We start from the raw sequence: 25,256 nt of genomic DNA, 5'->3' as shown, positions 1-25,256 counted from the left end.
GCAAGTTGAGTTACCCAAGATTACCCAACAGTCTAGCCAGGAATACAACATGGTTCCTGGGGATCCCTGTTCCAGGTTATAGCCACAGAACCAGGTCCATGTTCTGCCCTAAAGCCACCGTTTGAGCACTTTCTTAACTTTAAGCAGCTGCTTGAGTCTCATTGAAGTCCATGGGATTTCAGCAGGCACTTTGCCAAGTCAAGGCATTAGCTCAATCCAGACATGTCTTCTGACTTCATGGGGGTCAGGGACACGTGGCCAAAGGTGGAGCACAGCTGCTGGCTTTATGCATTTCCCCCCATCCCAGGGTACACTCACCATAGATAGCACCTCCTCCTGGCCGCTCAGGGGACTAGCTCTTTCCAGGTCCAAGGCCCCATTCCACTGCTCACGGCATTCCCTGCTTCTGCCTTCCCCAGCTCGCCGTGACTCAGCCTGTTCCCTCTTCATGACTTGACCCTCCAGCCAAGTCACTGTGTGAATTTCCCCTTCCAGGGGGACCAAAATCTTTCCTTATCAGCAGTCTTCTCATTTGCTACTCCTATGGAGCCACTTCCCCAGGGCTGGTAAGGGAACCCACGCTCACTCTCTGCTCCAGGTTCCAGTCCAGGGACCCTCTAATGGGCAACTGTAGGATCCTGTTGCTCTTTTCCTGGACTCCCTCCTACAGCTTCCAGCTTTCAGGAAATAACTGCAAATCACTCAGTTCTCCCATACCTCTTAACTCCCAGGGAACAACTGCAAGCTACTTCCCTGCAGCCCCTTTCTTTTGCTAGCCTTCATCCTAGCTCCACCTTTTCCTTCTCAGCTGAGCATCGTCATCCTTACTTTGGGCACCCAATTCCCCTTAGCTGTGGCCTTAGCTGGTTAATTGGCCCCTTCTCAGCCTCATTAACCTCTTCCAGGCATAGTTGCTAGAACTAAAGTGCTGCAGCTCGGGTGACCAGATAGCAAGTGTAAAAAATTGGGACACGGTGTGTGTGTGTGGGTGGGGAGGGGTAATACATTCCTATATAAGAAAAAGCCCCCAAAATTAGGACTGTCCCTAAAAAATCGGGACATCTGGTCACCCTAGCTGCAGCACCCCCTGGTTTGACATGGTTTCCATCCTATCCCGGATTTAGTTTGGTCCAATGGCTCTCAGCACCCCCACTATACAAATTGTTCCAGCACCCCTGCTTCCGGGCTGTTGTGGGGTGAACACCTTCTCCCCCCAAAAACAGCTGTAGCTGCATTAGGGTTTGTAGAACTTGTCGTTGTTTTATAGCACTTGCTGACAAAGAAAGGAGATTCTCATCACTGAATCTTGACTTTATTAAAGGTGTCTCGCCCCTTTCTGAAGGGGGGGAAACAAAGTGAATCTAAAACTGAAATAAAATGTCTCTCCTAAGCGGCTCCATAGAATAAAATGCAGGAATGTTGCTATAAGAACTCAACAGCTGTGCTCTGTAGCGGTCATCACTACATTTGTGGATTTCAACTTCTTCTTTTGTTTTTAATCCATTAGAAGTTGGGGGAATTCGCTGTAGTTTGGGAGTCAGGCATCCAACTCCCCAACAGGAGCCGGACTCCTTTCTTGCACTGCTGAGAAATCTTTAAGTGCATGGGGGAAGGTTAAGCCCATTGAGAGGCTTCCTAAAGACATAGGTGATAAGGTCACACTGTGTCTATCCCAGGGGTGGGCAAACTATGGCCTGTGGGCCGGATCCGGCCTGCCAGCCATTTTAAACCAGCCCTCGAGCTCCCACTCGGGAGCAGGGTCTGGGGTTGGCCCACTCCGGCACTGCAGCCAGGAAGCAGAGTTGGGGACCGCTCCACGCAGCTCCCAGAAGCCGCGGCATGGCCCCCTTCCAGCTGCTACGCGGTCCAATGGCCTCACTCCAATGGCCCGCTCCGGCACTCCAATGGGAGCTGCAGAGGTTGTGCCTGAGGATGGGGCAGCATGCACAGCCGTCTGGCTGAGCCTCCACATAGGAGACAGAGAAGGGACATGCCACTGCTTCTGGGAGCTGCTTGAGTTAAGCGCCATCCGGAGCCTACACCCCTGAGCCTCTCCCCATGCCCCAACCCCCTGTCCCAGCCCCGATCCCCCTCCCATCCTCCAAACCGCTCGATCCCAGCCTGGAGCACTCTCCTGTACCCCAAACCTCTCATCCCCAGCACCACGTCAGAGCCCACATCCTAAGCCGGAGCCTGCACGCCCCCCGCCCCAGCCCAGAGCCCCCTCCCACACCCTGAATGCCTCATTTCTGGCCCCACCCTGGAGCCCACACCCCCAGCCAGAGCCCTCACCCCCTCCCACACCCCAACCCCAATTTTGTGAGCATTCATGGCCCACCATACAATTTCTATTCCCAGATATGGCCCTCGGGCCAAAAAGCTTGCCCACCCCTGGTCTATACAGTAGGGTGCTGGGAAGCTGGGCATGAAAAGAAAAGGGGAAAACATGAATAAATCTTGTTAGAAAAGCTGGGAGAGCTGGGGACGGTGTTGACGGAAATCGGTGAGGAGAGGCTGGCCTAGCCCATGGCATCAGATTAACGTCTATGTCTCTAGCCATTTATTGTGCTACACAGACACTGCCTAATTTAGAATCAGCTAGTCGCTTCTTTCACGAATCCTCCCCAGCCCACCCCCAAGCTAAATGACAAAAGATCTTGTCCGCTTTTGCAATAATTAGGGGCAAAGCTTTCTCTCTACTGTTAGGACACCCTTTCTCTCCACTGTCCTTTTTTCACCCGCAAGTTATATACACTCTTCCTACAGACACTGTACATCAGCTACACTCTGCCACGTCTCTTGTGCCCAGGAAAATCAGCAAAACAGGTTGCATTCACAGTGCATTTTAATTTGGATCTCTGTTACACCCTTCAGGCCTTGACTCAGCCAGGTGTTTGCCCAACATTAAGCAAGCAAGTCATCCCATGTGACTCCTCACAAGCTTAAGGTTGATTTCCATGGGTTTAGTGTTTGCTCCTTGTTTAAGTATCTTGCTGAATAAAAGCCAAAGGCTGTAGAGTTTGTTGAGTAATACGCGGCAAACGATATTTGTGGTGGATTTGGGTAAGGTTTTCAATTTTTTTTTTAAGGTAACTAGCAGGATCAAAAGGCACCTAAATCTCATTCATTTTGGCTTTTGAAAACCCCATTAGGGACCCAAATACCTTTTAAAATCTGGTCCTAAGTCTGTAGGAGTAGAATTGGGGTTTTGTTTGTTTTTTTGGCCCCCAAAAAATGCAGATTTGATGACACCAAAATATTTCACAAATTCATGTCAGTTTCACCAAATTGTTTTAGCTGGAAAAAACCCTAAAAAAAAAAAATCTGAAAAAAATCAAAACATTTCAATTTTTCCTTCTGAAATTTTTATTTCAAAACTTCGTTTTTTTAAAAAAACTCAAATGTGAAGAATGGTTGAAATGTAAACAAAATGTTTCAGTCGACCCCAAATGGTTTGGGGTTTGTTCTGCTGACATTTCGATTTTCTGGAAATTTCAAAACTTTTAGTTGTGAATCTTGAAACTTGTTTCAACCTGAAACAATTTTTAGTTGTGTAGCTGTAGGAGCCTAAGTCCCATTTTCAAAAGTGATGAAGGGCCACATTTTTAAAGGTAGTTAGGCACCTACTGGGGTTTTCAAAAGCATGTAGGCAGGCTCATTGGGAGAAATTTGGGGCCCCAGCACGTCATGTTTGCTAGGGCCGCCCCCCTCCCACTTCATTTGATTTACACAGAGATTTGGGGAGAGGGGGCCTGAGCTCAGGTCCCCAGTACAATTGTCTCCCTTTCCCTGCTCTTGACAGTTCTGCATCTAGCCACCTAACACCCACTGAAATTAATGAGATCGAGGTGCCAAGGTGTTTCTGAAACTCCCACTAGGTGCCTAAACATTTTCATTGAGATTTAGGGTAAAAATATCCAAAAGCACTGTAATAGGGTGTCCCTGCCTAGGGCGCCCTGCAGTGGCAGGCCACAGCATGACCTGCACACCTGCCTCAGTTTCCCTTTTTTCCTGCCCACAAAAGAAGCATAGCCCCTCGGTGTGAGATACAAAGTCCCTCCTCTGGCGATGATTTATTCATATACACCCCAGTGCAGTAGTTCCTCCAAAACCCTGGTCGTAAAACCATTCTCGGCAAACCCACAGTCAAAGTATACAGGTTCCTCAGTTTTCCCAGTCCTCTCTATTGGGACATCACCTCCAGGTCCCCCACGCAGGCATCAGTAGCAGTACTATGTCCCCAGTTCCATTTGTCTCTAGTCCAGGGCCCCACACTCCAGGTCGTCCTTCTGAGAGTGAGCCATCCCCTGACTCTTACCCCCAAGAGAGCTCCCCACAGGGTCCCTCAGGGGAAGCGCTCTCCAGGACCCATCCCTTGTCCTCCTCACCCCTCCGGCAGCTCTCCACTCCAGTCCTCACCTCAAGGGCTACCTGCAGTAGGCAATGAAGCCTGGGGAGTGGAATGCAAGTCCGACCCCTGCTCAGGCAGGGCCTGACCAAGCTGGATCTTTCCTTTTCCTAAGGGTCCCATGGACCAAACCTTCCCCAGCTTTGGTCAGTTCTCACCACCGGTTCTGCTCCAGCTCTTTGCCGAACTCAGCTCTCTTGACAGAGTCTCCTGTAGCTCTCTCCTGCAGACTTGTTTTTTAGGCAGCTCTCACTTGCCGATCACCTCCATTTAGAGGCCAGGTGCCTTCTCGAGCCAGGTACGTTGGCCTCTTCCTTCTCAAAGGGAAGCACCAATGGGATTTAGGTGCCTAAATTCCATTTTTAAAAGTCACTTAGGCGACTATGTGTCACTGAAAGTCAATGGAATTTAGGATCCTGCGTGACTTTTGAAAATGTTACCCTGAGCAACTTCTGATTAACAACACCTGATTAACTTGCCATATCTGAGAAGTCCCATTGAGCTCAATGGGGCTATTCATCTGCTTAAAGCTAAGCACATGCTGAAGGGCTTATCTGGATCAGGGTCAGAGTGCACTGCCCCGCCCCGCAAAACTGAGCTCCTTGGTGCAGTGCTTTTCCTCCACAAAAAAGGAAAAAGCAGTCGAACACAACTGTGGTTTCCTTTGGATATGTCCGCAAATCCACCCCAGCACTGTTTACTCAGTGTTCCCTTCTCCCCTTCGGATTCCTGCCATCTCTCTCAATGTGCAGCGCCAGTCAAAAAAAGCAAACAGAATGTTAGGAATCATTAAGAAACGGATAGATAATAAGACAGAAAATATGACATTGACTCTATATAAATCCATGGTACTCCCACATCTTGAATACTGCGTGCAGATGTGGTCGCCCCATCTCAAAAAAGATATATTGGAATTGGAAAAGGTTCAGAAAAGGGCAACAAAAATGATTACGGGTATGGAACGGCTTCTGTAGGAGGAGAGATTAATAAGACTAGGACTTTTCAGCTTGGAAAAGGGACGACTAAGGGGGGATATGATAGAGGTCTAAAAAATCATGACTCGTGTGGAGAAAGTAAATAAGGAATGTTATTTACTCCTTCTCATAACACAAGAACTAGGGGTCACCCAATGAAATTAATAGGCAGCAGGTTTAAAACAAACAAAAGGACGTATTTTTTCACACAACACACAGTCAACCTGTGGAACTCTTTGCCAGAGGATGATGTGAAGGACAAGACTATAAGAGGGTTCAAAAAAGAACTCGATAAATTCATGGAGGATAGGTCCATCATGGCTATTAGCCAGGATGGGCAGGGATGGTGTCCCTAGCCTCTGTTTGCCAGCAGCTGGGAATGGGTGACAGGAGATGGATCACTCGATGACTCCCTGTTCTTTTCATTCCCTCCGGGGTACCTGGCATTGGCCACTGTCGGAAGACAGGATAGTGGGCTAGATGGACCTCTGGTCTGACCCAGTGTGGCCGTACTTATGTTCTCTCCAACAGAAAGATTTTTTCTCTTTCAAATACACTGAAGGTGGCACACAGAGTCAAACAAATTTTTTTTATTATTTGTTTCCATTATTTTCGATGAGCTACAGATCAATCAAAGACAGGCACCGTTCTGACTGTTGAGGTACCACGATCACCAAGCAACATTTCACAGACACAAAGCACGAGACAGCAACAGTTTTTTACATAACAAACCCAAACAAAACCCCCAACCCTGAAATAAACTCAATCAAATCACATGTCGGACTTTTAGCAAACAGTTTAATTTGTAAATAACACGTCGTTCCATACTGTTTCCCCATTTTATTTACAATGTGGAGTGTTTGCAAACTACATCATCTCTTACAACAAAATAAATATATTTCGGTATCTCTACAAAGAAAATAAATTTCTCCATTTCTACATGTAGCGTAAGAGGAGGAAAAAAATATACTAGAAAAAATGTGCCAGCACCATTTTGCCTTTTTCCCTTTCTTGTTTAGAGACTATTATGCACTTCACTTTAGCTCTTATTTCACGGGGACCGAAGGGAACTAGGCATCAGATTCCCTTCGCGAACTTTGGTGTCTAACTCCTCCCAGCCTTCGTCATTCTCTGAACTAAAAAAATCAAACAAATTAGATCTATCGGATTTACAGGGGACTATTAAAATATGCCTTACGAGAGCGAGCAAAGACATGAACTTATGTGAATGTAAAATAATCCACCCGTTAGAAATCATCTCTGTTTCTTGGTACTATAGGTGTTTAAAAAGAGAAACGGTGCCCATTTAAAACACCTTGAGCTGATGGTACATTTTGCTCCAGAGGGAAATTTTCAAAGTCACACATGGGAATTAGGAGCCTAATTTGTAGTGAAAGTCAAGGGAGTTAGGTACCAAACAGCCACGTGTGCCTTTGAAAATCTTTCCAGAGTGTATTACAGTATTGCCAACCTCGAGTAGTCAAAAATAATGAGTCAGACCCTCCCAAAATTACAAGATGAATTAAAAGCATGAGATTTTTGAAATGATAAATTGGGGGGGGTAAAGGGGAGGTCCTGATGGTTTTTTTTAATGTTAGGGTTCACTGGAGTAACATTTTCAACCATGAGAGCTAGATTTTTTCTTAAATAAAAGCTGAGATTCTCATGTCATCACCTGACTCCAGGACCTGGACCTTCAAATCAAAACACCAACATAACATATGTGAGAATATCACAAGAGCTGGCAACACTGTGGGATTCTGACTTCATCATCTTGGAGGAGCTAGTTCTATCAGTAGTGCCAAGGCAGAATGTAAAAATAATCCTCGAAGGAGAGCTATGAAATGGTTAGAGCGATGCTTGAAATGAATGAAAACAAAGAATTTATTTTAAAGGAAGGGAAAGGTTAGTAATGATGCACGGGTAGAAAGATTTTGCCCTGAGATGCAAAAAGATAAAAGATCTTTTATGAAATGTGATTCGCCCAGCTCTAGTAAAGGTCACCTAGTTGTTCCAGAGAGAGGTTCTTTATCAGTCCTTCTGCCCTGTTGTGTCTTCCATCCACCGCAACATCTCATGCCCTTCTGTCCAGCACCCTCCCAATCACAGCATAGCTACCTCCGCCCCATTACCTCAGCACAGTATCATCTCTCTCGCCCCACACAGCATCCCTTTGAATACTCTCCCCAGAGCACATTCCTCAGCACAGCATCATGTCCCACAGCACAACATCCCCCATAAACCCCCGTACCTTCCCCAGCCCAGCCCCATGCTCCTGCATTCTCCACTAAGATTGGTCTATCACCATGCCCCCGTGAGGCCTTAGGCATGTGTGTAGAAGAGGAGGCATGGCTGGGGACTGGACATTGAAGTGTTCGCAGAGACACTGCCCTACATCCTTTGGGGAGCTGCACAATTCGACCCTGCTCAGTGGAAGAAGAAGGGGACTCACACATTTCTATTTGTTATCAATCTAGTGTGAAATCAGTGATGGGACAGATTCTCCATCATTTACCCCAGTGCCAAGTGTAAAATGCAAGGCTCTAAAACACACGAGGCCAACCAGAATAGAAGCCCTTCACATTGGTGTAAATGACTGCACAAGAAGAGCAGAGAACCAAGCCTTTCTATGGGATGTCTTTAGCTGACGGATTACAAAGTAATTAGATTCTTTGGTGTTTGCAACCTGCTTCTGCATGTCCTGTTCTAGAAACAGGTCAGCTATCTAGTCATTACCGTTAGGTAACAAGTCAACCAATCATGATACGTGGTAGGAAACAGAGGCATGCTCAAAACATAGGCAATGAAGATGGCAGCTAAACATTGATGTTGACCCTCGGGATCTTTGGTGTTTTCCTTAAAGCTCCTGCTTCTGGAGTCATGTTGTTATGCAAGAACCTCAGCTTTCATAAAACAAAAAAAGCTTCTAGCCTTCCTGGTTGCAGAGAAAAACTTGAAATTATGACTTGAGAGCACCCTACAGGCTCAGAAACTAGAAGGCAAAATGAACCCAAAATGTGACTGTTTCCTCCCCGCCCTCCCCATTTGTTAGTTTTTGGTTCTCTTGATCTCATGGTTTTTAAGTCAATCTCATGATTTCTGAACAGTTTGGGGACTGGCCATACTGGTTACGTCTCTTGACTGGGACTGTCTATTTTGATTCTAGCTGAGGGCCCAGTTCCTGGCAAAGCTCTGCAGTTTTACTGTAGGTTGGGTTTTACTTATTTAAAAGGAGGGGATGTGGTATTGAAGGCAGCTGTGGCTGTGTTGTAAACAGTTCCACAATGTGCGTCATTTTACTCCATCCGTAATACAAGCAAAAGCAGGCCACTTTTAAAGATATAGCCAGCTCTCCCTGCGCAATGTCATCACTTTCAACCACTCCATAGTGCTCTCATTTTTAAAGTAAAAAACAAAAATTGTTGCTAAAGACACTTAAAGGGACCCAGTAGTTATTTTTTAGAGAAAGCATATAGAAATAAGTGTTCTCCTGTCCAGTAGAAACAATTGTAACCATTGCATAAACAAGCCATTTTATTATTTCACGGAACTCTCATTTCTTTTTAAAATGGCAGGAAAATCATGGATTTTCTCCATGCTATATTTTTCTTCCCTGGCGTGGTCAGCGGGAGCAAACAATCTAACTAGTTTGAACACAGAGCTTGATACATTTATGAATAGAGTTATATGATGGGGTGACCAGGAGACTGGATTGTATCGTTATATGGAATAATGATATAAATGAGCATATGCGGTAACAGGAGACTGGACTCAATGATCCCTTCAGTCTTATTTAATGAAGGAGCAGATGCTTGTTTCAGACACTGACGGGTCAGCTACAGCAGGTCCTTACTCCTACAAGTGCTTCTGGATCTGAATGCAAAGAACGCGCCCCCTCGACCTCAGCTCAAAGGTTGTAGCTGACTCACGAACGTCTAACCACTTGAGGGACACAGACAGCCTCGCTGCGTAAGGATGGGTTACACTGGCACAGACGTCCAGGATAAAATAGCACGTTACATTAATGGATCCGCGCCGTCACAAGTTCTGTGCAGACGCAGCCAGGCAGGAGTGAGAATAAAACCCAAGTGGCCTGTTATCAGGGAAGGGAAAGCAGAGCTAGAACAAGAGGCCTGGCCTTTTGCTTCCTTGAGCTGACACATTTTCAGCTCCCAGGGCAGTTGACCTGAAGGTCCCTCCCCACTAATGGTCATTAGCAGAGAAGAGGACTGGAATTCCGCTATGCTTCAGTGGGCCCTTGGTGGATGACTGGATCAGGAACCCCACCCCACCCCTGCATCAGACTGAGAATCAAAATGGACCCTTCTGATCTATCAATCTTTGAATTCTGGGCTGAGGGAGATTCCCAGCTTTTGACAAGGGGCCTTAGATCTCTCAGACCCTAGTCCTTACTGCAGCACCCTACAGATTGCGGTTGCCTGATGACTAAGTCAAGCCTATTAGCATCTTTATCATTCAATAGCTGAAGGAGGGCATTATGCAAGTGCCCGAGGGAACCAGGCAGCCCTTTGCCAATGGAGGCAGCCGGTAAATGTGTCGCCAACATCTTACTGGCCGCAGTAGCAAAGGCAGGAGTTGCGAAGGATGTAATGCATCCACATTCCCAATGTGTACCCTGTAAGGACCCTGCTTCAGCAGGGGAAACCAAAGCTGCAACCAACAGGCCAACTCTTTTAGATCCTGGCCAGCACGGATTTTCAAGCTGCAGCTGCGCATAAGAACCACTGCAGGTTCATAGCTGTAATTGCTATAGGTAGTGTGTGTGAGGGAACAGGGACGAGTAAACGGTATTCTAAGTCAGTTTTCCCACCCCATGGCACTTTCATCACTCCTGCGACAGAACTTCCTTTCCTTCCCGCTCCGCCAGGTGTCCCGTCAACCATCTGCAGAAGTCTTCTGGGTTCCCTCACCATCTTTTCTCAAGATCTGTTTGTATTTTCATGATCCCCCCTTCACCCGCCAAACTTACTGGCTGCAAGCTAGGAACTTTTTTTCAAATTAGTCTGTTTGTAGGCCATTGGGCTGCTCTGAATTGATCCTGCAAGCCTTGGAGAAAATCACTTTTCACAGAAACAGGAGCCACAGAAAAAAATCCTTTCCAAAGCTTTCGCGCTACAAGCGGTGGTCAGTCTGATATATAAAAACCATAGGCGGGTAAAAGACTATTCTAAAGTTTCCATCTCACAAGGATGGGTGTAAAGATCAAGGGGTTATAACAAAGCTCTACTGTGATACAAGAAAACAATATAAAGCGCTGCCCAAAAATACTACCCAATGGGTTCCTCTTCAACCAAATCTGTTGGGGTAGCAAAAATAATTCAATCTTTCCCCGCTACCACCCCATTCTTATGCTAAATTTAGAAGGCCTGATTCTGATCTCACTTCCACCATTCAGATGCCAGCATAATGATGGAGTTACGCCCACTTTACACCAGCGAGGCTGGAATGAGGCTCGGCCCCTGTGTAACACTTTCCACAGGCACTTAATAATACAGTAGATCGGGCAACTGTATTAAAAGAAGAAATTTCCACTGAAACTATTCCTTTAAGAGTATGAGCGATGTACACTGACATCATGGATGCTGAAAAAGCAATTTACAAAGCAAATAAATCAAAGTACATTCGTTTTATAATTCAGGGCTCCACATTCAGCCCTCTGGATGATCATAATCAGTCAGATCAATCATTCTGGACGGAATAAATGAAAGCATTTTAAAAAGAAAGGAGACATATGTTTGGAGTGAGTTTCACTGCAGGCGAAAGTATTTACAGTAAACAATCAAGTCCTGTTCGGGTGAGTAAGTGCTACCATAACATCTATCCACGCTGCAGGACGGTCAGTAAACTGGGAAAGCTCTGGATCGTAGACTAGTCACATTTGCTTGCAAAAAGCATAAAAGATTCCACCAATAAGAAATCCATGTGCTTTTTAAAAACATGGGCCCTGATCTTGAAAAATCAAACCTTTGGGGACTCTCTTCTTGAATTCGATGGGAACTGAGTTTTGGCTGAGTAAGAAGGGCAGAATGAAGCCCTGATTCAGCAAGGTATTTAAGCACCTGATTGAATTATAAGCATCTGAGTAGGCCCGTGAGAGTCAACAGGTGAGATTCTGGGTTGTACCTCTAAGAGGCACCGCACAGAGGAGGGTGGGGCTATGTTACCTTTGTGCCTTTCTGATCCTGGCCTGCACCAGGGACTGCAGTGGCCCCTGCTGTAATTTAGAAACCCCTGGGGGCCTGTCAAAGTTACGGCAGCCTCCCAGGGCTGAGCTATGGGCCACAGCACTGCCTGGGATCGCTGCGCCCTTTGACGCAACCTTCCCAGCTCTGGCATGCCCTCTACTGCAGAGATGTACAGAGGGTTCATCAGAGGACAGCCTTATGGTGCTACCGGTGGAATCCTCCCCAGCTGAATCTGTGGCTTGTAGAATCCCTCTGCTCCAGGGGAACGGGACGGAGAGTTCTGCCCCAGACTGGGATGAAGGACTAGATGGCCCCTCGAGATCCCTTCCACCTGTATGATTCCCTTATGCACAGAACTAGATGTATTTAAAGTTACGTGCTTAAGTGCTTTGCTGAACGCGGCCTTCAGACGAACCCTGATTTCGAAAAGGGATTTGATAGCTGATCTGATTGTGATACGCTGCCAAGCGGTATAACAAAGAGAAAGTCCCCAGACTATGATACAGCTAGACGATATGACAGTCATCTGACAGCTCTTGTTTTCAGATGACATATTAATTATCATTGCCTCTTTCCGCCCAAGAAGTGAGCACCACGAGACTGCAGTTTTCTCCAAATCGTGCAGGGTTAGAACCTATTCGCTGAAGAGCTGGTGTGAACAAATCTTGGGCTGACGCTCACACAGGGGCGCGTCATTGCGGCATTCAAGCTTTTTTGATTGGCCTCCAAGGTCACAACCAATGTTTCTGGCCCATCACAGGACGAGGGTGATTCTTCGAAGCAGGCTTATGGCATGAATACTCACCATTATGAATCGTCTGCAATGTTCCCTGTTCCCATGCACAGCGTGAGTTAACATAGGCCCGGCTTCAGCAAAGCACTCAGGCACATGCTTAACTCTAAGCAGGCGAACAAGCAAGAAAGAAGCATTGCCTGATGGACAGAACACACGACTGAGCCGTAGGGCACCTGGGTTTTATTCCTGGCTCACTCACCCTGAGCTGGCCTAGCAAAACAAAGCCCTACAGTCAACTCAGTGGCCTTTCTCTGTTTGCCTGCCAGTGAGTAACGCAATAACTTTTGAATGCCACGGCCGATCAATTCTGAAAGTTCAGGGAGCATGCTAGGCATCAACGGGCAGAACCCTATTGAGTTTGGTGAACACTGGAAAACCCATTTCCGCTGCTGTTTACTCTCCTTGCAGAGAGATGTGTAACAGCCAGGGGGCAGATGTTCAGCCAGCAGGGGGAGTCAAAAAGAGGGGAGAGTAAAGGCAGCTTCATTCCTTTCTCCCTCCTTGAGGGGTAGGGGGAGGGAGAGAGAAAGTGAGAGGACCCCAGCTGTCCGTCCGTCCCTTCCAATCTGGAGGGATAGAAAGGTACTTTGGAGGGGGGAGAAAAAAGCAGACACCCAAAGCCCCTGGCATGGAGCAGGAATAATGGGGGACCCTGGCATGGGAGGGAGGGCAGAAGGGTGGTACACAGAACCCCAGGCATGGGGGAGAAGAGGAAATGGGGGTACACAGAGCCCCAGGCATGGGGGTTGAATAGGGGCCCATGGTATGAGGGGCGGGGGAGAGGAAGTACACAAAGCCCCTGGCATAGGGGGTTTAATGGAGGACCCTGGTCTGGGGGGGAAGGGGGCATGGGGGTACACAAAACTCCTAGCATGAGGGAGGTGGGGGTTGCAGGGACTCCCTAAAACAAAGAGGGTTGGGAAGGGGTACTCAGGGAGCTTGTGGGGGAGGAATGGAGGGATGCAAGGAGCCCCGGTGCGTGCACGGAGCTCGGCCGACAGAAGCAACAATGCCCGCATGACCCTCCTGTCTAGACAGACTACAAGCTCTTTGGGGCTGGGACTCCCTTTCAGCACAATGGAGCCCTGATCTTAGTCAGCGCCACTAGGGGCTACCATAACACACACGATTCATTTACATAATCAGGAGAGCTTTTCATTTTAAGCACGTTCCATGAACTTCGACGGGACTTAAGAATGTCCTTAAGGCCCAGATTTTTCAAGGTATTTAGAGGCGTCGCCATGCACAGCGTTGCAATGCCTAACTGATTTAGGAGCTTAAGTATCATTGCCAAAAGGGATTTAGACACTTAGAAGCCTCAATCCCGCCAATCATCCACCCTAAATTAGGCACCGCACTGCCGAGCGCGGCCGGCATGCTTTGCTGAACCCAGGCCTTAGTTGCCAGAATGTGTGCAAAATTGCAAAAACTCAAATGAGCGTGCACTGAAAAACCAGTTTGCAGCTTTGGTCCAGATCTGCTGAAGATATTCCCATTGCATTGGCCCCCCAAGGTCTGTCGCTAGATGGACCTGTGACAACTATTAAAATACACGAGAAGAGAAATCACTGCAGAAACTTAACCAAGAACCCAACCAGCCCAATAGCCAGTAAGAGAAGACCGGTAAATGGAGGGTGGCCCAAAAAGACCAGAAAAAATGAATTTTGTACATTCAGAGTTTATATTTTTAAAAGAAAATCAGATGGAAAATCTATACCGCTCAATGGCTGTGCGGTAGTAATCTCTCTACCACAAAAAGAACAGAACGCACGCATAGAGAGAGGCTTAATAACACTGAACTGTCATCGATTGCCATGGCCACCTCAGCTTGCTGGTCTGAAGAGAATAAATGCCCACCAAAGCACACCAAAGATCATTGAAAATGTCTGAATGGCTTTAATGGGAATCCAGTTACTTGAATGAAAAAAGTACCAGAGGAGAGTGGTGGGTTTTTTTTCCCCCTTTCTCCGTTTTTTTCAGAGTATTTTCTCCCCGTGTCTGTACATCTTGGCTCATCCCTGAGTCATCTTCACGATCTCCTCCCCCGCCGCCAAAGTCAAGGTCCCTAAATGGGAAAATTAAGCATAGAGAGACGGCCTCATTGGCAAGAGAAGGTAACATCAGCTGTCAGATGCTGAATCATTCCTGCACATAGGAAAATCACACGGGTAGGGCGTGGATTTCTGCCAAGGGCAACTCGTGGGAGGGGCACAAAGAGTCAAGTGACCCTCCCCAGGGTCCAGTGCCCCCAGCAGCCGGCCTGGGGGGGGAGAGGAGGAGTGGGGGAGGGGGCAGAGACATAAGAGACAGGGACAGATCCTCTCCTGGGATGCTGCCCGGTGCAGTGCAGCAGCTGCCTGTGATAGCACCTGGCTGTGGCTGCAGCAGGCTGCCCCCCAGCCCCGGCTCAGCTTCTTGGGACAGTGGCCGAGCGAGCCGGAGCCCAGCCCCCGCCCCTCCGGTAGGCTCCGAGTTGGCTCCTGTCCCCAGAAGCTGAACCCGGGCAGATCAGGTCTCAGAGAGAACCCCCAAGCTAGCTCTGCATCTACCAAACACACGCTCACACCCATCCAGCTGGCGTACACACGGACATGTGCAGAGGAAGACCGCAGCTCAGTTAACCCAGATCATGCAATCAGTTTACCTCTTCTGCTTGGATTTAGACATTTTCTGTGTTCATGCTGAGAGCTTTCCATACAGTTGTCTTAGGCATTTCATCTGAGATGTTTATCTCTGCAGGATCGTCCCTGCAACAAATATTATAGGTGTTGATGGCCATGATCGCTATCAGCTCCATTCAAGCAAAGCACTTAAGCATGTGCTTATCTTTAAGCAGGTGAGCGTCTGAAGTCAACAAGATTGCCCACGTGGTTAAAGTGAAGCATGGGCTTAATGCCTTGCTGGATTATTGACTTTAGCAACCAACCCATACAAGTGCTGAGCATCTACTGGGGGCACCGGGAGTTGCGGGCTCCTAAACCACTGGTGGTGATAAAAACCCTTCTGGACATCATTCTAAATGGGCCGGTGTCAATATGCCAGGATTGCAGCCAGCTGTTCACTGAGAAAGCTTCTGTGCAAAATGTGCGGTCGAGAAAGCAAAAGCGTGTGGTCCGTGTGGCATACTGTTTGCTCACAGCTTCGTTGCCCACTTAGCTAACTTGGGAGTCCCCAACACAAAGGACAAATGGATTGCTTCTTTGGACTGCATTTGTCTGATAGTCCCAGCCTGGGTGCACCAGAGAGAGGGCTGGTCTTGACAGTGTTTGAAACTGCCTCTTAAAACGAGCACGAAGGAATGTCAGTAACACTCTGAAGAAGCAGAGTCTGGAGTTTTTACTCCCATGCAATGAGTTTCCAGTAAGATTAAAAGCAACAGAACAGCATCCAAGTGGTGAAGTGACTGCAACATCCTTTAAAGCAGAGGACCAGGGTGCAGGAGGCATGTCTTGGCTGCTGATGCTGCAAGTGCTGTTCATAACACCTAGGCTGACAGGGCCCAAGGGAGTAGTAGGTAGGATCCACAATAATATTACACCACGCTTTCCATCTGCAGATCTCACAGCACTTGACAAAAGGAGATAATCACCATTCCCCCATTTCCCAGATGGGGAATGGAATCAGTTGACCCAAGATCAACCAGCAGGCCAATGGCAGAGCCAGGCGTAGAATTCAGGCCTCCCACATCCCAGTTCAGTGCCCTACCCACAAGCTGCACTTCCTCACAAAATTTAAAGGTACCTTAGTTTTCACATCCACCACCAGGTCTTGGCTTCAATGGGTTTTCCCATGAGGAAGGGGTGAGAAACCTCACGTCACTTTCATTTCAGGACATGTCAGCCACTTGATTCTGCCTAACGGGGGTTGCCAACAAGGATCAATGGGAAGTCTGGCTCTTAAGACTCATGAAAAACCCCTTTCACACCCTTAATCGTTCTCCTTATGAATAGAGCTGGTCGGAAAAAAAGTCGGCAAAGCAGGTTTCTGTGGAAAATGCCGTTTCAGCAAACCTGAACTTTTTCGCAAAATCGTATAAATTTGCAGAGGAAAAAAAGGCAGGTTGGAAATGTTGAAATCTCCCATTTTGACATTTTCAGAACACAACGTTGCAATTTTCATTTCAAAAAATTACTTTTTGTTTTGAAATTGACTTTATTTTAGAAACGGTTTTAAAAATAAAAAGGGTCAACATTGAAACAAAATGTGTTGACTGATCCAACACTGTTCTTTTTAAAATTTCACTTCCCCAGTTTGGCATTTTGTCCCAATTAGGGCTGAAAAAAATGTGAAATCTTGAAATTTTCGTAAGATGGAAAATCTGTTTTCCAACCAACTCTATTTTATTAACACATCTGATCTCACAAGCGGTTATGAGGGAGGGGAGTGGAATCAGTTCGCGTTAGGAACAACACACCGCAGATGTCTGGAGATTTCTCTCTGCGCACTCGATCTGCCTGGGGAGTGCTAAGCCGTGTAACGGCCTTTGTATTTATTGGAATATGAAGGACATTAAATATGTGGCATTAGAAGAAAGTCAACTTTTCTTTTTTTTTTTTTTTTTTGGATTATAATGACTAGGGCTTGGATGTTCAAAGTGCCCAAATCTCATTGAAATTCAACTCCCTTAGCCTGCTGTGAACAGGCCAGCCTAGATCACGAATGCTTAGAAAAGCCTGGATTGACGGAAATACAGCACATCCATGAAGATACCAGTGGAGCAAAGAATGTGACAACAAAATATTCCTGCTGTGGGATTTCCTTAGTGAATTGTACCTGGTATTGTTATTTCGTCCTGGAACAGTCATATATTTTGTTTTCCCCAATGATAACTGCATTACATTTGCTTCAGCAGCTTCCATCATTTTCTGAGACTCCTGTTTTAAAAAAACCAAAACAAGTTCTCTCTCTGTTGGGAAAGAAATTAAGGGTCTCACTCGCTTAATTCTGCAGGCCAGAGTCCAGATGAAGTAGAACCGTGAGAGCAAAAGGTGTTGGATCTTCTGCTCCAGGCACAAGTGGGTTTTTTTGACCTTGCCTTCTCTGACATAAATAAAGAGCAACATGTAAATTAAAAAAAAACAACCCTACCCAAACAAAACACTCCACGGAACACACAGGATGAGAGAATGAACCACATGTGACCAGATGTTAGCCACATCACTTCATGCACGACTGGAAGGCATTGAGATACTACAGTGATATGTGTGATATAAGAACCCATATAGTATAGTACAGTGATACTCAGACTGAGACTCAGGAGCCACAAGTGGCTCTTCAATGTGTCTCCCGTGGCTCTTTGCAGCACATGATATTAAAACACTGCATGATTTAACTATTATACAGTCTAAGTTATTCAGGAATCAGGGTCCTTTTGCTATGTTATTAACCAATTGTACTTGGTCAGTCATTTTGCTGATTATATATATATATATATATATTCACACTACTGTGGCTCTTCTGGGTAATGTAGATCATTAATTTGGTTCCTGAACCCCTTAGGTCTGGATATAACTGGTACAGTATATAGTATAGCATAGTTCTGGCCCACCTGGTGTGTTGTATAGCCCACAAAACATTTCAACTTCAATGCAACTGCATTTTCCAAAGGAAAACTGTTCCGTTGAAAATTACCAGCCCTAACCATCCTGCTTCCAAATACATTACATTGCTCTTTATTTTTGGTCCTCCAGCCAGGTTTCAATCTATAAACAAAGGGTTTACTGGCAAGTAGAAGTGTTATGAGTTCATAGGCACTGTCTAGTCTGGGACACTCAATGGATATTACCTCTTCTTCCTTGGCTTTATTTTTGGCATCATCCAGTTTTTTCTTCTTGCTTTCTGGCATGAGATCATCGAGCCAGCTGAGCTCCCGCTTCGAGAAACAGAAATCCATGACTTGCCGGACAAAGACCAGAGCCAAGACCTACATCGATACAGATGAACAGCTAATCAGTTCAAGCCAATTTTCATATTAGAGTTCACCAGTGAAGTCCATTTGGGAATAAATGGGTCAAATGGACCAAGTCAATGATGGTTCTACTCAATTTTCAGATTCAGAACATCTTTTGTTTTCAGGTATGCCTCAATCAACATTCTAAAACTTTCTGAAAACACAGTGGGCCTGATCCTCATGTACGGTGAGGCCCCTTAACAGTGCTCAGGTGATGCACAGGGGCCTTGACTTCATTAAGAAAAGGTGTGTTTTTAAAACGTGATAAAATCCTAGTGTAGACAAGGCAAACTATCATTTTAGCAGGCATTAGCTGGTCGAGTTCAAGCCTGGACTCCGGCTCTGGGTTGTCCTCAATCAGCTAACTACAACTGCCTCGTCTACACAGGGATTTTGACATGGTTAGTTCACATGTGTTAAAAATACATCTTTTTCCTAGTTTGGACATGGCCCCAGAAGCAGGCCCAATCCCTGTCCAGTTAACCTAGCAAGCATAACAAAAATGCTGCCCCGGCTCATTCCGAATGGCAGGCTTCAATGAGACTGCTCATATGAGTAAGGGATATAGACAAGGCCTTTAGGGATCTCTTCTCGTTTGCACCATGCAAAAGAGCCTGAATAGGGAATTATATTGACACTCATTTTACTTTGGCATTGGAGGCCGTAGGGGAAATGAGACTCAGTAAGACCCTTACTAATTCTTGAACAAAACCACTAATCACACCCTAAAGCAGATGGCTGGTGTCTATCGATACAAACCATCCAGCTAGTAAAGAGCAAGAGCTTTACCATCATGGGAAAGACAATGGCAGCAGGAGAAGCTTTGATGGCCCAGAGTAAAACGAGGCACGTCAGCTGGATCACGGTGAAGAGATGTACTTTTCGCAAGGGGACGTGCCGTAAGTAGATAAAGTCGGGCTGGTGTTTTGCTGGCATTCCAAACAGCTTCAGGCGATCAAAGAACTGAAAAGACCATATACAGAAGAAGTTCTGATTGCACAGGATTTCAAATGCTGGCCGAGATTTGCATTTAGTAGTTTAAGTTATTAACAGGAAGAGAAATAAAAGAGTCTCCTTTAAAATAACAATCTAGTGGGATGTTGAAAATTACCATATGCAAACCGGCGTGAGTCTTTGTCCTCCCCCCAGTGGCTAGATCATGTGTAGAGATTTGTGATTCTACTACTGCCTGTAAGCTAATGGACCAGGTCCTTTAGCTCAAGGAGTAATAACACCACCATATAACTCTTATACAACACTTTCCAACAGTAGATTTCAGAACACTTTACAAATGGGGAAACGGAAGCACAGGGTGGGCAATGACTTGCCTAACATCATCCAGAAGGCCAGCGCCGGGAATAGAACCTAGGTCTTGGGAATCCTAATTCAGTGCACCATCCATTGCCATGCTATCTAGCACACAGCCTTGCGCTACAAAATTACACACCTGAATCCCTCCGAGTGAAGAAACGCCCATATAAAGGAACACACCATAAAGCACAGGCATCGGGATAAACTGCAAAGAGAACGTAAGTATTAAAGATAAACCTGTATACAATAAATAATAGCCATATAAGGCTCGCCTATCATTAAGGCTGACATTTTTCATGCTTCAGCTCTGTATCAGAATGACTTTTGGGGGGAAAGTTACATCAAAAACGGTTTGGTCGTTTCCGAGAACGAGGTTAGAGGAAAGTAGGTCATTTTGCCAGTGTTCAAATGTACTTATCTCAATGCTGCTGCATTCTGTGACAGTAAAGAAAAGCCATCCCCCTAGTTCACTGTGACTACATATAAGACTAGCATGCTTCATCTCAGCCCACAGGTGACGTTTTGGGGTGAAAACTTGTAAGACAGTCTGTGCAGCCGCTATTGAATGGTTAGCCTTTACGAAAGCAGTGCATGCTGGGAATCACAGTCAATTGTAACTGGAAGACCAGCAGCTGGATGCGGTACTGGTCTAAATAAGCTTGATTTCATCCAGTTTTAAAAGCTAAGAAGGGATGAGCCTGGCCCTGGCTGGAAGAAAACAGGAGTTTATGGCACATGCTCATGTGCTCCAGGGTGATGGCCTAGATGTGACCCGAGTCCAGACTCTGCCTCCATGTCTCCCTTCAGTTTTAAATCAGTTCCACAGACGGAAATCCATCCAGGCAGGCTTTCCCCCTCCTCAGCACTCTGGGTCTTACGGCTTGCACACGCCTCCCCATCATCGACACATGCGAATGGTAGAGCTCCTGTGTGCAGAACCCACAGCCAGGCACATGGGGCTTTTGCATGTTAATTCACATGCACATGTGGTGTGGGCATGAAAAACACATGCACGGAAATATACACGCACAGAGGGCTCATTTTGACAATCTGGCTGTAGGGGTCTGCCACTTTATCCATTAACCCTCTTTAAGGGCATGTCCTCACCGCATAAAACTGTGTGTTCTTAACTCAGGTTAGCTCAGTCACGTGAAAATAGCAGGGAAGACACAGCAACTTGGATTTTAACTCAGGTTAGCAGCTCAAGATAAAGTCCATGGGGAGACTGAGGTTGAACACAAGTTGCTAACGTGAATTAACGGCTGAGTAGACATGTCTTCACTGCTGTTTTAACCAGGGTTAGCTAACCTGAATTAAGAACATACCTTTTTTTTTCAGTGAAGAGATACTCTAAGACGGAAGCCAGTTCGGAGGAAGCGAGTACAGCGAGCTGCCACCTCTTATGGTAATGCCCCTTGTAATATTTCTTGTCACATTATCCGTGGAAATAGGAACATGGGAGTTGCCAGACTGGATCAGACCTGAGGTCCATCTAATCAGTACCAGATGCACCAGAGGAAGTGCAAGAAACCAGCAATAGGCAAAAGTGGGATAATCTGCCCTCCCATGAAGTCTCACCTTAATACTGAATAGTTAGAGATTGGCTTAAACCCTGCAGCACAAGAGTCTCTGTCTCTTTTTTTCCCTTGCATTATCTGTTATAACTATGGATATTATTGTTATCCACATAAATGTCCAATCCCTCTTTGAATCTTAATAAGTTCTTGGCCTCGGGGACATCATGTGGCAGTGAGTTCCACAGTACAATCACAAACACAATATTTCTCCATATATTTATTGTCCCGATGAACTTTGGGTACTTTGTGTCCTGTTACCTTTAACACAGCAGTCATGAAGACGGAACAGCCCATAAGCACAAAGATCATGAGGCCAGTGACTCTTTGCTCTCGTATCCCGAGAAATTTCGGTTGTTCTCCCGGAGCTGAGCAGCCAGACTCTAATTTAAGGCTGTTCACATGGGTGATGGATAGAACAGTTGCAGCAACAAACCAGGGCAGCCCCATCACGGAGCACACACCAAGCATTATTGCTACCATCAGAAGGTCCAAGTGGTAGCCACATCCTTTCTGCAAGAAAACAGAATCCAGTGAGACAAGACACAAGCTTTATCCAAGGGGATGATCTTTGAAAACAGACTCATGGGTTGAAATCCTGGTTCACATTAATGGCAGTTTTGCCATTGACTTCAATAGAGCCAGGATTTCACCCACAGATATTAAGGCCAGAAGTGATTGTTATGATTAGCTAGTCTAATCATAACAAAGGCCATTCACAGAATTTCACTCAGTTATTCCATATCTTGAGGTTGAGCTGGAGCACATATTTCAGAAACACAAACTAAACCTTGATGTACGATGCACAAGTTATGTTTTTTAATTAAATGCCATGTAACGATCTGAAAAACACCAATATTACTACAAGAAATAAAGAAGCGCTGAGTTATTTGTGTTCATAAGAATCCTTTCAGAAACAGAGAATTCATCATTTTTATCCAGAAACATTCCAGCAGGAAGATTTTCTGCTTTAATAAAGCACCTTGGAAAACTAACATCCTTCAAGTCTATAATTGTCCAGTCATGTAGAAATTAACTTTGAAGTAGAGTTTGGTGGCGAAACATTTTAATTCCTTTTCTTGTAAAAAAATCGATAAAAATGAAAAACACTCAAGTTTGTTGACATTTTTCTTGAAAAACTGTCCAAAAAAATCTCTTTAGCTCTTGGAAACTGAAAACCAACCAAAAAAAATTAGCTTTTTTAAATATGAAAACCTGGAAATTATCAACATAACCAGATTTTTCTGGCAGAAATTTCCATTTAATCAGAAAGCTATTTTTCATCAGAAAAATTTCGACTGGTTTTATTTTTAAGTAACTAAGAGGAAGTCATAATATGAGTTACTTTGTGGTGTGTCAGACTAATTAATTCCCGTCAGAGATAGTAATACAAACCTCTCCTCGATATTTTAGTTTTAGGCTAATTTACCTGTTAGGAAGATTACCTGCCGAATTCTCTGTTGCTCTGCTCCTTGTGTAGTCATTTAGGGCCTAATCCAGGAAAGCATCTTTATTTAGGACAGCAATTAAGCAACTGTTTAAAGTTAAGCATGTGCTTAAGTCAGGGCCTTGCAAAGTGAGTGCAAAGCTGATGTAAACTGCTACCATTCCGATGTGGAAGCATGTCACGCTCACTTTGCACAGCGGTAAATGACACAAGGTTCAGAGTAATGGAGAATCAGGTCTCTTCATCCACTCCTCAAACACTGTTACCTTGAGTTTATGCTCCTTTCTGTTTATGATAACAGCAGTGATTTGCTGGTCCATGAATATCAAGATGGTGCAGAGAAGAGCTGGGATGAGAGCTGCTAACACCGTCCACCAGGGATTGGGTCCTATCGGGCTAATAATCCACCCACGGTCATCTCTTGTCGGCTACAGCAAAATACACACAGCATAATAAAAGCCATTTATTGAAGCAACTGTACCATCCATTCTCAGTCATTTTTCTATCTATGTACTTATCCAGCTCCCAGCTCCAGAGTACCTAAGGGCCTCACAGTCTTGAATGTATTTATCCCCACAATACCCCTGCAAGTTAGGGCAGTGCTATTGTCCCCATCTTACAGATGGGGAACATGTTACTAAAGAGAACATTTTCAAAAGCTTCTAAAGGATTTAGGAGCCTATGGCCCATTTTTTTCAAAGTAATTTATGCAAAGTAATTTAGCCCATTGATTTAGGCTCCTAAGGCCCAGATCCTCAAAGGTATGCCTTACTCTCATTGATTTCAATGGCAGTTAAGTGACTAAATATCTTTAAGGATCTAGGCCTAAGTGCCTAAGTCACCTCTAAAAACAGAACATCCCCAAGCCACTGGAGTGCTTTTGAAAATTCCACCCTGAGAGTTGAAGAGGCTTTCCAAGGTCACCCAGGGATTCAGTGACCATATCAGGACAGAGCTCAGATCTCCTAAGTCCCACTCCTCCCTGATCCAACCACTAGATCCCACCGCTAGGAACTGTACCCAGGAATCCTGTCTCTCAGTTGCCCCTGCTTTAATCACTAATCCATACACCCCATCCAGAAACGGGAATAGAACCCAGGAGTCCTGAGTTCTAGTCTGCCATCCTCCATCCACTAAACCTTGCTGCCTTTCACAACATACAGCTCATTTTAAAATGTCATTACAAATGTGGATTGTTCAGTGAAACCAAATCTGTTACACCATTTGATTACCTTGAAGACACTGGGCACTTGTAGCTTTGGTGATGGGACTCCAATTAACAAATCAAAAGTCACCATAGTGACGATAGTTAAGAAAACAGCAAAGTCACTTATCATGGCTCGTACCTGGTATGAGAAATTAAAGAAGCAGTTGGCATTAGTAAGGCTGCGAGTTTGTCATGGAGGTCACGGAAATCACGGATTCCGTGACTTTCTTGAACCTCCGTGACTTCTGCAGAGGCCGGTGCAGCTGGCCTAGGCTGGCTGCTGCTGGGGCAGTCTCAGACAACCCCCCACCCCAGCAGCAGCAGGTGTTTGGGTGCATGTGGGAGGGGACTAAGGGTTGGGGCAGGGGAGGGGGTAAGGGCTCTGGGTAGCACTTACCTTGGGGGGCTCTTCAGAAGTGGCGACATGTCCCTCCCTCAGCTCCTAGCTCCACGTGCCACCTCTGCCCGCAGGCACCGCCCCCGCAGCTCCCATTGGCTGTGGTGCCTGGCCAATGGGAGCTGCGGAGCCGGCGCTAGGGGCAGCACGTAGAGCTAGGAACTGAGGGAAGGACATGTCACCACTTCCGGGGAGCTGCGAGGAGCTGGGTAGGGAGCCTGCCAGCCCCGCCAACCCCCGCCCAGCTCCAGTGGGGGTCCCGGGCTGCTGTCCCCTGAGCACCCGCAGTGCCCCCCGGACCACCCGCCCAGGCACCTGCGGCACCCCCAGGACACACCCCCATGACCACCCACAGCACCCGCCAGGCCGCCCTCCCACGAGCACCCGCAGTGCCCCTGGGCCATCCCCCACTAAGATTGTCAGCAGTATACAGTACACGTCATGGACAGGTCACGGGCCGTGAATTTTTGTTTACTGCCCGTGATCTGTTCATGACTTTTACTAAAAATACCCATGACTAAAATGTAGCCTTAGGCATTAGTAAACTGTCAAAACAAAGCAACAGACAGTACAGTCAAAGGCAAATGATCTTCCCATTGAAATTCTTTCCCTTTTTATTGTTAAACGTAATGTTAATTTTTAGCAAACACCCAGATTCAAGCATACTTTTTAATACATGATTCTACCATTCAGAATTGTTTTTAAATCCCCAGATTCTTCCCTTTAGGAACATATCAATACCCACAGTCAATTCCAATAGTCCTATTACTTTATCCATATTACTGCAGTCTCAATTTAGCAATATTGGTGTTAGTCCAAATTCTTCAGATGCCTTGGAGTGCATGCAATGAGGTTTGTGGGCACTGGCTAGATCTCACTGGACAAGGATCATTCTAAATATATCACATATATACCCTGATGTGCCAGAATCATGCCATGACATCTGCTTCAATACATGGAGAATTTGGTGATATTTCCACTACAGC

At 45.9% G+C, this 25,256-nt stretch overlaps 1 protein-coding gene across 2 annotated transcripts in view; it reads right to left on the bottom strand.

Moving 5' to 3' along the window:
• Window positions 1–6,163: 6,163 nt before the first annotated feature.
• The window catches only part of SLC4A8 (solute carrier family 4 member 8), a 75,595-nt gene continuing 56,502 nt past the window's right edge, over window positions 6,164–25,256 (bottom strand). The window contains exons 17-26 of one of the 2 annotated variants that reach the window (XR_007354052.2): window positions 23,899–24,012; window positions 22,933–23,094; window positions 21,481–21,732; window positions 19,782–19,850; window positions 19,124–19,297; window positions 18,170–18,307; window positions 17,158–17,258; window positions 16,126–16,238; window positions 15,029–15,131; window positions 6,164–14,449 (exon numbers count right to left, since the gene is read on the bottom strand). Coding sequence is in view for 1 of the 2 variants with exons in the window: in XM_048831786.2 (XP_048687743.2) it covers window positions 15,044–15,131; window positions 17,158–17,258; window positions 18,170–18,307; window positions 19,124–19,297; window positions 19,782–19,850; window positions 21,481–21,732; window positions 22,933–23,094; window positions 23,899–24,012 (1,098 nt within the window). In the remaining variant the exon portion in view is untranslated. The remainder of the gene's footprint in view (window positions 14,450–15,028; window positions 15,132–16,125; window positions 16,239–17,157; window positions 17,259–18,169; window positions 18,308–19,123; window positions 19,298–19,781; window positions 19,851–21,480; window positions 21,733–22,932; window positions 23,095–23,898; window positions 24,013–25,256) is intronic. The other variant, XM_048831786.2, reaches the window with a different exon arrangement.

This window comes from Caretta caretta, chromosome 20 (genome assembly GCF_965140235.1).
Source record: "Caretta caretta isolate rCarCar2 chromosome 20, rCarCar1.hap1, whole genome shotgun sequence".
NCBI classification, from domain to species: Eukaryota; Metazoa; Chordata; order Testudines; family Cheloniidae; genus Caretta; species Caretta caretta.
Note: the sequence above shows the minus strand (reverse complement) of the source record. Positions and strands in the feature narration are given on the sequence as shown.